This window comes from Aethalodelphis obliquidens, unplaced genomic scaffold (assembly GCF_003676395.1).
Source record: "Aethalodelphis obliquidens isolate GAN/ISIS:26980383/991018 unplaced genomic scaffold, ASM367639v1 scaffold6, whole genome shotgun sequence".
Classification (NCBI taxonomy): Eukaryota; Metazoa; Chordata; class Mammalia; order Artiodactyla; family Delphinidae; genus Aethalodelphis; species Aethalodelphis obliquidens.
This window is the reverse complement of record NW_020837950.1, coordinates 28,793,275-28,805,950: the sequence shown is the minus strand read 5'-3', so window position 1 is coordinate 28,805,950 and position 12,676 is coordinate 28,793,275. Positions and strand designations below refer to the sequence as shown.

Here is a 12,676-nt window from a genome sequence, read left to right as displayed (position 1 = left end):
CATAGTGTTTGGGGCCGAAATTAGCAGCTTTGAGAAAAGCAAATTTTTAAAAATTTCTTAATACTTTTAAAAAACTTGTTTTCTGGAGAGTGGTGTAATTTGGGAAGTTCCTTAACTGAAAAGTCTAATATTTACAGTGCCAAGAAGTCGCATTTAATGATAACAATGCTTGCATATAGTGAAGCTTAATATAAAACAACTGGTAGCTTTGTAAGGTGTATGTCTAGTTGGGAATAGCAAGGAGATAGGTGGGACGTCATTTCTCTTTCCTGATTTGGAGTTCTTGAAAGAAAACTGCTTTTAAAAGAAGAAAACCTAAAAGTATTCTTGCTCTTTCTTGCCAAGGATAGTGAAATTAACATGCAGCTGGGTGTCTCTGATAAATGGATTCTGTTAGGTCACTGAGGGGGTGCATGTGACATTAAGTGATTTACAGTCCTTTACCTTAATGAAATTGTTTCAGCAAGATGACGCTGAAAGCTCTTAATGGATAGCTTTTCTTGATGTAATGAAATTGCATTCCTATGGCATTTAATATAAGGTTCAGTTATTATTTACTGGAGCTTTCCAAGGGCTGCTATTTGCACACACAGTTCAGAACAAAAAGAGGTTTCAGTGATGGCACCGACGCCAGAATGGCTTGTGACATTCTTAAGCAGATGAGTGTATTTGTGAGAGCATTTCAGTTAGTGCAGCCAAGGCTTCAGAGACCCTTCAGGAGACTCCCTTTCACCTAACCCTGCTAGTGTCCAATCTCTTACATATATTCTTCTAATCTGTTTAACAGGCAACTGGATTACAACCAGATCAGCTGTATTGAAGATGGGGCATTTAGGGCTCTCCGGGACCTGGAGGTGCTGTAAGTACCGCTTATTTCTTACTCTTTTAACGGGAGCTTTGTGTCTGGGGAGTGCTAAGGTGGATGCTTATCTGTTAGCTTGAAACCTTGTGTCAAAATGGTTTCCCAAAGAGAGCCCTTAAATAACTCACAGCGAATACAGAGAAGAGTTGCAATGTGTGTGTGCAAAACCTTGCATAGCATATCTATATGCTTAGGTAAAATTGTCTGATTTAGGAACGACACTCAAATGTTCACACGTATTGTCTTTTAAGTGTTTCTCCTTATGATAAAATAGTCTCATACACAGGATTTGTGAGAATTCCCAGAATTGCTATATATTAAGATAACATCAGTTGCATAGGAAACATTACAACAAAAAATAAACCTTAATAGCTGATATGTTGGTATGTTTTAGTTGCTGTGCAATGGAAAGACATTTTCTCATTTTAAAATGTCATTTTAACTAGATAACTTACCATCTCTGTAAGGTTACTTTGAAATGTACTGTCCAAATTTAATAAGCCGCCCACTAGGTCCATTTTAAAGTCTTCACTACTGACCTTGTAAAGCACTACGCACAGATTTGAATTATAATTGACATTTTCTGTCTTTCCTTGCTGGACAGACATGGCTGACAAAATTGGTTAGAGGTAACTGAGTAATCTCTACAGACCTTTGACACTGTAAAATAATTTTAATGGCATTGTTAATTATAATGAAAAATAATTTTAATGAAAACTAGAGTTACTCAAGCTGCTTAAGCCACCTGTACATTTCTGAAAAATTTCCCCAAAGATTCACCTTTCTAACTTTTTAAGTATACTTACAGATTTCTCCCCCCAATAAAATATATTTCTATGCTATAATTCTCCCCTGACTCAGTTTGTTCAGAAATATGAAACTGAATTAAATGTGAAGAGATTTTGAATTTTCAGTCCATGTGTTAAATGTTATCCAGAAATCCTCCTGAGAAAAAGATCCCATTGCTTTATAAATTGAGTTTGAAGAGCAGAATGTAATTCTGAAAAAAGTTGATTGTTTCAACTAGAATGGCTTATTTTTCCAATATTTTCTATATGATTTTGGTTTTATTTGCAAGTAAATGAATCGAATTTCTCAGTGTGTCATGTGCTGCTAAGTTATTAATTATTTTTAAAGAATTATGTAAGAATGAGTTGATTGAGGTAAATAGCTCTGAGAGTATATACTGTTCTCTAACCACTTGAGAGATCACCTTTGTTTCTGTTGATAACAATCTAACTTATTCTAAAGGAAAAAAAAATCAAAGTGCTTGTTGTACACATTGTAGTTGTAAGGCCACTTTTAAAATTATGTTCCAGAGCCATTTTTAATATAGGAAGCTCACTAATGCTATTTCAGAGTGAGAATAATTGCGATACAACTATGATTTCATGATAGTGGTCTGACGTCAAAACCATAGTCAATGGCACTAAACTTTATATGTGAGGAGACTACCACAAGTGTTACTTAGTTGAACAGAGCAGAATAAGTCAAAGAATTTGTTATTAAGTCAGTGCACCTAACTGAGAATATGAATGATACCAAACATTTAATGAAAAATTTGCTAAATGTTTTGAATGAATTAAATCCCATAAAGTACTTTATTATTAAGTAAAAGAACTTAAATACTTATTAGCTATAGAATAACTAATATATGTTTAATATACTGAGGAGGTATTGAGTGCTCCATATATATTGAGAGAGAGAGAGAGAGAGAGAGAGAGAGAAAGTTCCTGCTATGTGTCAAGCTCTGTGCTATGCATTGAAAACACTTTACCCACAAATACAATAACTATTCATTTGCTTTTTTAGTTCTAAACTAGTATCATTGTTTTTAGAAGCAGGAAGTTCAAGAAAACAGTCACCTCCTATATTTTGTCAGGTTAGCAACATATCTAAAAGGTGACTTTTGCAAGACCCACTATCACGAAACACACCAAAGTGTGATAAACATCTCGTGGTTCATGGAATTAAAATCAAAATCTAAAATGTTGGGAACTCTTTTGAGGACCTTAATAGATAGGTCTCAAAGAGTATCTAATGGACAGTGTCTGTTTGCTAAAGAAAATAATTAAAATTAGTACAATACAAGAAAATGTGAATTTTTTCCAAATAATTTTAATATTTTATATTAAATATAAAGTCAAGCAGACATTCTTTTAATATATATTAATTTTTTAATGCTCATAATTTATGCAGCCATTAGAGAAATTAATTAATGAAGAATTTAAGGCTAAATTGGCTAGAACACTGGAAAGACTGACTTTGTTAAGCCATAATCTCTTGTCAAGTAGATCAAAGGTTTACCCATTATAAATGTCTGGTCTGGGGCTTTTTTAATATAAAGTTACCATTTTTTATATAGAGTTCCAGAAAGAAATTTACCTGTTTTGCTTATTTTTATCATCCATGACTCTTTAAGATATATCTTTTTATTATGAGGAAATAATGAAAGAGCATTAATTTGCACATCACCTTAAATTTTGGATTTCTAATGTTTTAGATATTTTAAAATTTTGATTCTGTGAATCATGTGTGAATATATGAGTATACTGAGGCCAAACAGGAGAAGATGGGGGTAATCATACTGAACCATTGATGGAAATTTGTTAGATTAAAATATATATTAAGGGAGAGAATGAATAAAGTTCAAGAAGGAAAAGCCAAGGTAGATGAAAGCAAGGAGGCAGTTTATCGCTTGCATGTAAAACGAACTGACTTTTTGTGGAATTCTCATTGATAGGGTTTAGAATTAACTTTATTTTCTTAATAAGAAGATGATGTCTCAAAAATAGCATTGGAAACTAAATGTAGATAAATATTTTCTTTTTCTTTGGACACTAGATTCAGAAATGAAATACATTGCTTGAGTTGCCAGTTTTATATGGTTTATTTTTCTTTTCTATAGAATGGACATAATTGAATTGAATTGAAACATAGTGGTTCAAATCCATTCAATATCAGACTTTCTGCCAAATCCTATGCTTAGCACTAGGGAATAAGAAAGAATAAATCAAGATCTAAGTCCAAGAGGGCCTACATGATTACCAAGGCTAACATTTCTTATTTACACACCAGGATGTCCTTTGTACAAGAATATATTCTCATTACATAGAGAAAATCTTGAGGTTGAACATAGAAATAGACTTCCATGCAGGAAAAAGTGTTCACAAATAAAGAAGTACAGCATATAACTTCACATTGTTTCATAATAGGAATTGATCATGGCCATAACACATACATGTCATCATACCTAATCAAAAATTATATTTATTGTTAATTTCAAAATAACTTAATTTCATTGGTTCCACATATTGTTCAGTTACCAGGTATTAATATCAATATTGCTTTGCCAGCATCAATACTGAATAAAAATAATGAGATAATTTATTTTTTTAGTTGCGTTAAACAAATTAACATTTTGAGAAAAGTCTTCAAATTGATAGCCACTGGCTTCGGCATGCAATGATAGCTCTTTTGTGTGGAATTATAAGAAACTATAGTTCAAAATTAACGCATGTCTGCCTAGTGTGAATTGCTTAAAAGAAAAGTTGTCCCCCAAATCACATTTCAGTATGCTGTATACTCTGAAGATTTAAGCCATATAAAATCAGCATAAATTTTGAGGGTAGGAAAAGGGGTCATTTAAAGCAAATCCCTTTGAGAAGTGAAACCTTTTAGTTCAGACATCAGGATATGTTTTAATGGTGCTTGAAAAAAAGTCTCATTTCACTCGAGTACAGGAAAATACTAGAGGCTTTCAGATAACATGAGCCGACCAATTCAGTGCTTTATAGATCCTTCATTCAGTGGGTTTTTTTCTATATGACTTAGTTCAGATCATTTGCATTAGTTCTTATATCATTCAATACATTGCTAAACTGGATAGTAAAGAGAGTCAGTGTATGTTCTAGATCTGTAGCTGTCGTGCCCTGCTTTAGTGAGAAGTTTAAGTAAATCCCTCTACCCCTGAACACCCCATATCCCACCATTGATAACCATAGCCACCGGGTGGCCTAAAGTGCCCTCAATGTATCTTGCTTAGCCCAAACAGACGTGGCCCGTGGACTCTGAAATATTTGAGTTAGTTGCCAGTATTTAAAAATTAGGAAGATTGATCTAAAAACTTCCGTTTTTAGTTTCTCTTGAGAAAATCAGATTGTTTGGCAGCTCTCCATTACAGCAGAGCAGCAGTCCATCAGAGCTGAATATTAGTTGCTACAACAGAGAATATCATCACTATCACCAAGGTCCTCTTTGTCCCCAGGGATCGGTCTGCTCTTCCCCGTCTCTCTTCCCCATTTTATTTCTTTACAAGCAGCCTGCTTCTCTCATGTATGTTTCCTGCATGGCCTCTGTAGGCAAGTGAATGTGCAACCTCTAATTCAAACCCTTCTTGAATATCAAACATCATCCACCTGTACCAAGATCCATCTTTCCTGCCTTCTTCAGCAACTGCCCTGTTTAGTCATCACCCTACTGTATCTTCTGTATACTGGAATCATTTGTCATCTCCACACTCTGCTCACCCATTCCTGGGATAACGGTCTTTTTCACTGTTTTGTCACAATCAGACTTCTCCAAATGGAGACAAAAAGATATCTCTCTTCTAAATCTTACTAACTCTAAGTTTTTGTATAATTCATCTCTGCAGTTGGGCTGTATGCTATTTTAGGACAAGATTTATGCCTGACTTATTTTTAGAAATTCCATGTTACCATAAAAATAAGAGCAATTCAGGACATATTCGATGAATGAATGAGTAGTAGTTGTAGTAGAAATAGTAGTAATAATACAACTAACAATGCTTGTGTTAGAGGGAAATTAGGAAAAATTTGAACCAAGTGAGAAGTATACTTATTTTCACCGTATCTCCCTTGACCACCCATCTTCTTGACCCTAGCTTCAAGAAACCATGATCACTACACAGCACTAAACAAAGAACAGGATATGTGGCTGCAACTAAAAACCGCTAGAATATATTAAGCTTTTACTATATTGCTACAGCATGTCACTTCTTTCCTACCCAATGCAAGTACCAAATATAGATATTGTTCTTCCTACTCAAATTTCAACAGCGGCTGCTGTCCACAGTAAAGAGCAATTAACAGGACTCTGTTCCAGGACCTGAAAGTACTGATTCTGTGCCATTGCTATGAGATTTCAATTGGAGAATTCAAATGGGTTCATTTACTCGTGGACACTAATTATACATAATACCCTTAAAGGAAATATAACTGTTCAATTTTTCCAACTGTGACTATCTCACTTTCATTTCTTAACCAGTATCGTAAATCGACATGTAGGTACACAGTGCATAAAGCTACATGGTCAAAGACACTATGACTCAAGTCACAAATTAGTAATAAATATTTGATGAATGCACAGTAATATGTTAAAGTATGAAATTTATTTATCGTCTTGTGTATAATACAGTTCATTCTTGATGCCATCTTTACCAGGTAATCGTTCTGCATAAACATAATCACAAGAGGTTTTTTCTGTGTTAACATATGGAGTGATCAATAAATTTTCATATCTAAAATTTCTAACCTTTTTTTATTCTACAGCACTCTCAACAATAACAACATTACTAGACTTTCTGTGGCAAGTTTCAACCATATGCCTAAACTTAGGACTTTGTAAGTAGCCACAATATATACATAAAGTCAATTTAATCAATGATTCCCCTTAAGTACTGTTTTTAGTAAGTAAAGAATATGACCACTAGATCATCATGGGGTAGACAAGGGAAACACCACTTTTTAAAAAGTTCTGGATATGATATTTGAATAAATGAACTATTATTCTGAAAACTTGAAAGCTTCCTTTTAAATGATGTGTGTTATGGGAAGTTTGGGGGAGGGAGAAAAACATTTACTTTGAGCTATTGTGGAGATCACATTTCATTAAGAAATGGAAGACTCCTTGATTGGCTGTCAGAAATGATAAATGGTAAATCTCTATGATTTTATTACTGTATGGCAAGCAATCCTAATAAAGCTAAACTGGCTCTCCAGCATTCTTTGTGACGTAAAATTACAGCATCACCCTTTAGTGCTTCTGTAATCAAGGTTGTGTCAGCATTTATATTTTAAAATATCTTTTCAGGAGGTACAGATGGACATTAAAATATTTTAGATGGATAAAAATGATTCTCTAATAAAAGTATTTGATACAGCTATCTTTTTCTCTTAGAGAAAAATTAATCCTCAAAGCCCAGGGTGGGGTATTTAGTTAAAGCATTTTCAGTGATAAATAGCATTTGAACTGGGTTTCAGAATCACCTTGACCTAAAAATATATATTATATACAACATGTGAGAAATGGTGAGAAACAAAACCAAGCATTGGACTTTTTGAAAAAATATGCGTTTTTAAGTAGAGTAAATATATTTTGATAGGGTTTTCAAAATATTTTTGTTTTACAATAATTTATAACTGAAAACGTTACATTTATTTTCTCTCTTTAATCAAAAATCAGTTGAATTGCCACTTTTTAATGAATTAGATAATACCAATACTAATGTCATTTTTTCCTCACTAAAACTGAGCTCTTCATGGGATATAATTTCCTTGGAATATAATATAGCAAAATAAAATCATTCTAAAAGTAAGCAGGCATAACTAAGTTTTGTTTTCTTGGGGCTATCAGATTGAGACTAACTGGCAAAATGAAGAGCCCAGTTCACTCAAACTATATTTAATGAAGTTGGTTTCTCATTAGTTTTAGCTAAGTTTTTAAAAACAAATTAAATAGTATAGTGAGTACAGTGAGTCTTATTTTCTTGTGGAAATCCACTACAGTTTGTCTTACTAATCAGGTTTTTAAATTTTTATATTCTTTTCTCATTTCAAATGTGTGCACATCTAATTGAATCATCATAATGTACTTGGTTTCAATGGAAATATTTAGAGAGCAATGATGTGGAATGTGCCTTGTGGCTTCCAAAAGATGCCACTTTGACCTCCAAGCAAACTTCACCAGAGGTCACCCAGCGTTCCCAAAATGTGCCTTTCTGTCCTGTGGCATGCTGTCTAGTTTGGATGCAAGACAGTCTATTCCATACCTCCAGGCTCAAGGAGAATGTAAAACAGTCATCTGACTTTAAATTCCCTTGCTTTGGTTGTTTCATTATTCTGTATTATCATTGCTACTTAAAAATTCCATTTTTATGGTCCAATTAGCTTTCTGGACTGGGTTCCATGTTTTAATATCCATTACTGTTATTGGGTTATAATCGAGCACATCAGCTAAAAAGGGCTAAAATGGTATTACCATGGCATAGATGATTCTGGGAATGATGCTTTGATTTATAGCTTTGGATGTCCTTTTCTTTAGTTTGAAAAAACATAAAAGCCAGTTTGAAGTCATTTACCTAATTTAGTGGATACATTTGTCTGATATTTTATTAATGGAGAAGTGCTATTTACCACTTGGAAGGGATCCATGATCTGGTGTGGACCCCTGCCAGCGTAGAGGGGGCTGGCATAATTACTTCACTCCCAGCCATTTATGTCTTTTAATTTCAGTTCCTGCTCTTTGAGGCTATGTCCCCAAGAGCCAAAAGCAGCTAATCCCTTTTACTGCGATTAAACAAAAAGAAGGAAATCAGAATAGGGATGTGAAAAGAAGTGATTTATATTGAATTATTATTCTGTCGGGTTCAGCAAAAAATGAAAGTGACCTGCTAAAAAAGTTTTGCCAGCAGTTGCCACAGAGACTAATAATGACAAGACTAACTGGTATTTCAAACTGGGAGCCACAACTTTTCTTAACATGCCTCCTACCCCTGCCTGAGCCCAGACCTCCCCATTCCTCCACCCCACCCCCACTGGCTGCCAGTATGTTGGGACTGCAGAGCAATTTGCCTTGGACTTCTTTGTGTCTCTTTGTCCCTTTGAATAGACGCAGGCAAAAGATTTTCATGGTCATGTTCAAGCTTCTGTATACTTGCTTAGCTCAGAGGTAGATGAAGAAGGACTTGAGTCTGTGGTTATAAACCAGTTTAATTTTTAGGAAAATAATTAGATTGGCATTTATTAAGCTTTAACCTATTTATAGGTAGAGACGAAGTTACATGTTATTATGAATGAATTTTCCAAGTTTTGAAATGACTCTTTTCTGTTTTCTTGCTTTAAACTTCTTGGCTCTCATTTAGTCGACTCCATTCGAACAACCTGTATTGTGACTGCCACCTGGCCTGGCTCTCGGACTGGCTACGCCAAAGGCCTCGGGTGGGCCTCTACACTCAGTGTATGGGGCCATCCCACCTAAGGGGCCATAACGTAGCTGAGGTTCAAAAACGAGAATTTGTCTGCAGTGGTAAGGGAGAAAGAACCTTTCTGTTTTCATATTCCCGTATGCTATGATGTAAGGAACTGTGTAAGGTGCATGCTTCAGAGGTTTCACTGTTCCTCACTAATGTGCAGTTATGCACTAATCACTCTGTGGAAATCCTCTGTGTTAGGGATGATGTCATAGGCTCTAAGACATTCGTGCATGGTTGGCAATTACTGATTACTTTCACCTAAGTTATGATGAAGGATTTTTCGGTTTTCAGTCCAAGGGAAAGATAAGAAATTCCTAAATTACAGTTCTGTTTGCTACTCATGATTTTACCTTTAAGTAAGAATTTATTTCTATTTTGATGTTAACAATTGCAAAAATGATGAACTAATCTTGGATCCCGGCTGGGAAATTGAAAAAGTAACAGAACTGTAGTTGCAAAGTGACAAAATACTTTTCATGTGATGCTGTCCTACCTAAGAGATAAATGACTAACTTTAGTAACAAAAATCTGAAAACAAAAATAAGACACCGGTTATGTAAAGTGTCAATAGGTGACATTCAGTTAGTTCCTTCTATGTGCTTAAGCCTCAGTCTAAGTATTTCACAAATATTTACCTCATTTTTACCTCCCTCATAACATCTGTCGAGAAATGTAACATTACATTAAAGTTTAAAATGCTGAGAAAAAGAAATGGTAAGTAACCTTGTCGAAGGTTGTAGAGTTAAGTCCAAGGATCTCAACCTAGGCAGTCTGATTCCCAATCCATATAAATTATTTCTGCTTCAGAAGTGTCTGTTCAAAATAACAATAAAACAAACATTTTAAATATTTGTAATGCATCATAAATAGCAGTTTCCTAAAGGAAGAGTGAGAAGACATACTAGTTCAGGATTCTATTTTATTACTATCCTTTAGACCTTTTTATGTATTTTCTCATGCTTTTTGTAACCCAAACAAAATTTTCTTATAATGTCATGGAATGTGCTCAGTAGGTCTGATTGCTTTATAAAAAATTAAGTAAGGAAATGACTAACAATTCGTTACTAACCACTTTTTTCTCTTTTCACTTTTTTCCTTCCTGTTTTCTAGATGAGGAAGAAGGCAAGTTCACGTTTCTTGTTTAGACTGAGACTATTTTTGTAAAGTGTGAGAACTTGTTGAGAGGGACCTGGTTAGTAATTAGCCTGTAGCTTCCTCCCCGGGTATCACCACCACTCGAGCCCTTTCTCTGCAGGGCAGAGAGGTCTGGCCCTGCTGCAGGGACAAACCCAGCGTTTGCAGATGCCTATTTGGTACAAAATGCCTGACAGCCTGTTGTTCACCATTTGAACAGTAAAATTTCAATACTGAGTAGTAAAATATATACCTCTGGGTAACTACTTAGCCTAAAATCTTAAGCCATACAAAGTCAAAAAAGGAATCATCTAGATTACAACTAACAGAATGACCTGATACAAATTATTACAACTTCAAAAAAAGCGGTAATTTTGAACCTACCCAGAAATCAAACTTAGCATCATCTATTTCCCCCACACTTATTGGCACATGATTACTTATTTAGACAGTTATGTCTACCAAGAGGGAAGTTTTACTGTTTTCCTTTCCTTCTTTGAGTTAAAGTAAGTTAAGCTACTTAAATTCAATAAAGACCATGCTCTATCTAAGCTTATTAGAAATGAAATATAGATTAGTCTGAAGTTGCTGCTTTTTTTGGAACTCATAATAAATTTGAATAGAATTCTAGTTTCAAATCAGAATTTAACCTCTCTCACAAATCTTTCAAATTTTAAAAATTATCATTTTTGTAATTAGTTTTAAAAATCTCATTTGCTTTATCGGTACTGACCCCAAAACATACGTGCATGCTTCCTAAAATATATTGTAGAAATATAGTATCATTTTATAATCAGGTATTTAGAGAAATGCATTTCTGTTTAATAACGTGCTTTGTTATTTTAGCTAAGTTTGTGTGTTTCACAATGATGAGATTGAGGAGGAAAAACTATAACTTCCGTTTGTTTCTTTTTCAGGTCACCAATCATTTATGGCGCCGTCTTGCAGTGTTTTGCATTGTCCAGCTGCTTGTACCTGTAGCAACAATATCGTAGACTGCCGTGGGAAAGGTCTCACTGAGATCCCCACAAATCTGCCAGAGACTATCACAGAAATGTATGTTCCCTGAATTCCCTCATATCCCCCCACCTCCCCAATAACCCAAGCCATGACTTTCTTTAGGAGATTCTGGGTTTATCAAAGGCCAAACTGATCCATTAGCTTAGACAAATGTTTCTTTCAGAATTGTATTGACCTTGACTCTGTTTAGTTAAATATCTTATTGAAGTGGCTAGGATTTTTCTTTCTTTTTTTTTCAACACAGGTAGAATTAAAAGGAATGCATTTCAAGGAAAAATAATACTTTCCGTTTTCTTCAGAAGGTGTTATTAGGCGCTTTAGGAAAAATAAGAGTATGAGTACCTCATTTATCCAATTGGTTCTGGAGATCTGCTTCTGCCCATTTCTAGCTTGGAGTGGTGAAAAATAAAAGAAAAACCAAGCTGGGGTAATAAATCGTAGAAACAAGACAACTAGATGATGTCTGCCTTCTCAAGACAACACGTTTTAAAATGCAGTTTCACTGTTTTGTTTGAACCGTTGTATAGTCCACCACAAAGGATAAAAAAGATAATATTATCAAGTCAAAATGTATAAGATTTTTAAATTAGTGAGCATTTTAGCTTATTTGAGCCAATGGCTACCTCCATCAAAAATTAAATTCTCTCAACAAAATATTTCATACCTATTTTGTATGCAGCTGCTGGATTCATTTCTGTGTCCTCGCCAAATATAAGTCATGTGGCTAAAACAAAGTCACATAAGATGTAAAGAGGACTACTTTTACCATCTTGGGAAGTAAGCATTAGGAAAAATCTTTACCTTAATATCTATTAACTAAGAAAGCACCTCTTAACCACCCAGCCTACCATATACTGTTTTAGAAGTTAATTCTAAATTTGAATTAAATAAATATTTTGGGACATATTTGGCTGAAATAATAAAGTAGGATCAACTTCTTTAGATAGGCCTTCATAGTAGGCACCAAAAAAATTAAGTTATTTTCAAGAACTATTCATTATTTTTTTTCAACTGTTAACTGCCCTAATTTATCTTATATGAGAATAATCTTAATTCATAAGACCCACTAACATTATTTTAAAGTATTTAATATGTGCTTAAAAGGGTACTTAGAGAGATGCAATACTTGACACAGACAAAGAATATATGTATGCACATAATAATATTATTCTCATCAAATTTTTAATTGATGAAACACTACCTTGGCCATAAAAGACATTTGTATTTTTTAGCTGAACCTTGAAAGAAGAACAATATATGGCTTGGAAAGAGGCAAGAGACATTCTGCGACAGAGAAACATTGGGGACAAAGGGCAGAGGTGGCAGTGAGCATTTTGTTTTAGGGATTGCACAGTTGAGTCTAATTAGAGTAAGAGGTGCATGTTGAG

At 34.4% G+C, this 12,676-nt stretch overlaps 1 protein-coding gene across 6 annotated transcripts in view; it reads left to right on the top strand.

Moving 5' to 3' along the window:
• The window catches only part of SLIT2 (slit guidance ligand 2), a 382,557-nt gene that overhangs the window by 249,858 nt on the left and 120,023 nt on the right, over positions 1–12,676 (top strand). For 3 of the 6 annotated variants that reach the window (XM_027103256.1, XM_027103258.1, XM_027103262.1), the window contains exons 6-10: positions 788–859; positions 6,433–6,504; positions 9,024–9,187; positions 10,245–10,256; positions 11,186–11,324. In XM_027103256.1, coding sequence (XP_026959057.1) covers positions 788–859; positions 6,433–6,504; positions 9,024–9,187; positions 10,245–10,256; positions 11,186–11,324 — 459 coding nt within the window. The remainder of the gene's footprint in view (positions 1–787; positions 860–6,432; positions 6,505–9,023; positions 9,188–10,244; positions 10,257–11,185; positions 11,325–12,676) is intronic. The other 3 variants (XM_027103257.1, XM_027103259.1, XM_027103261.1) reach the window with 2 other exon arrangements.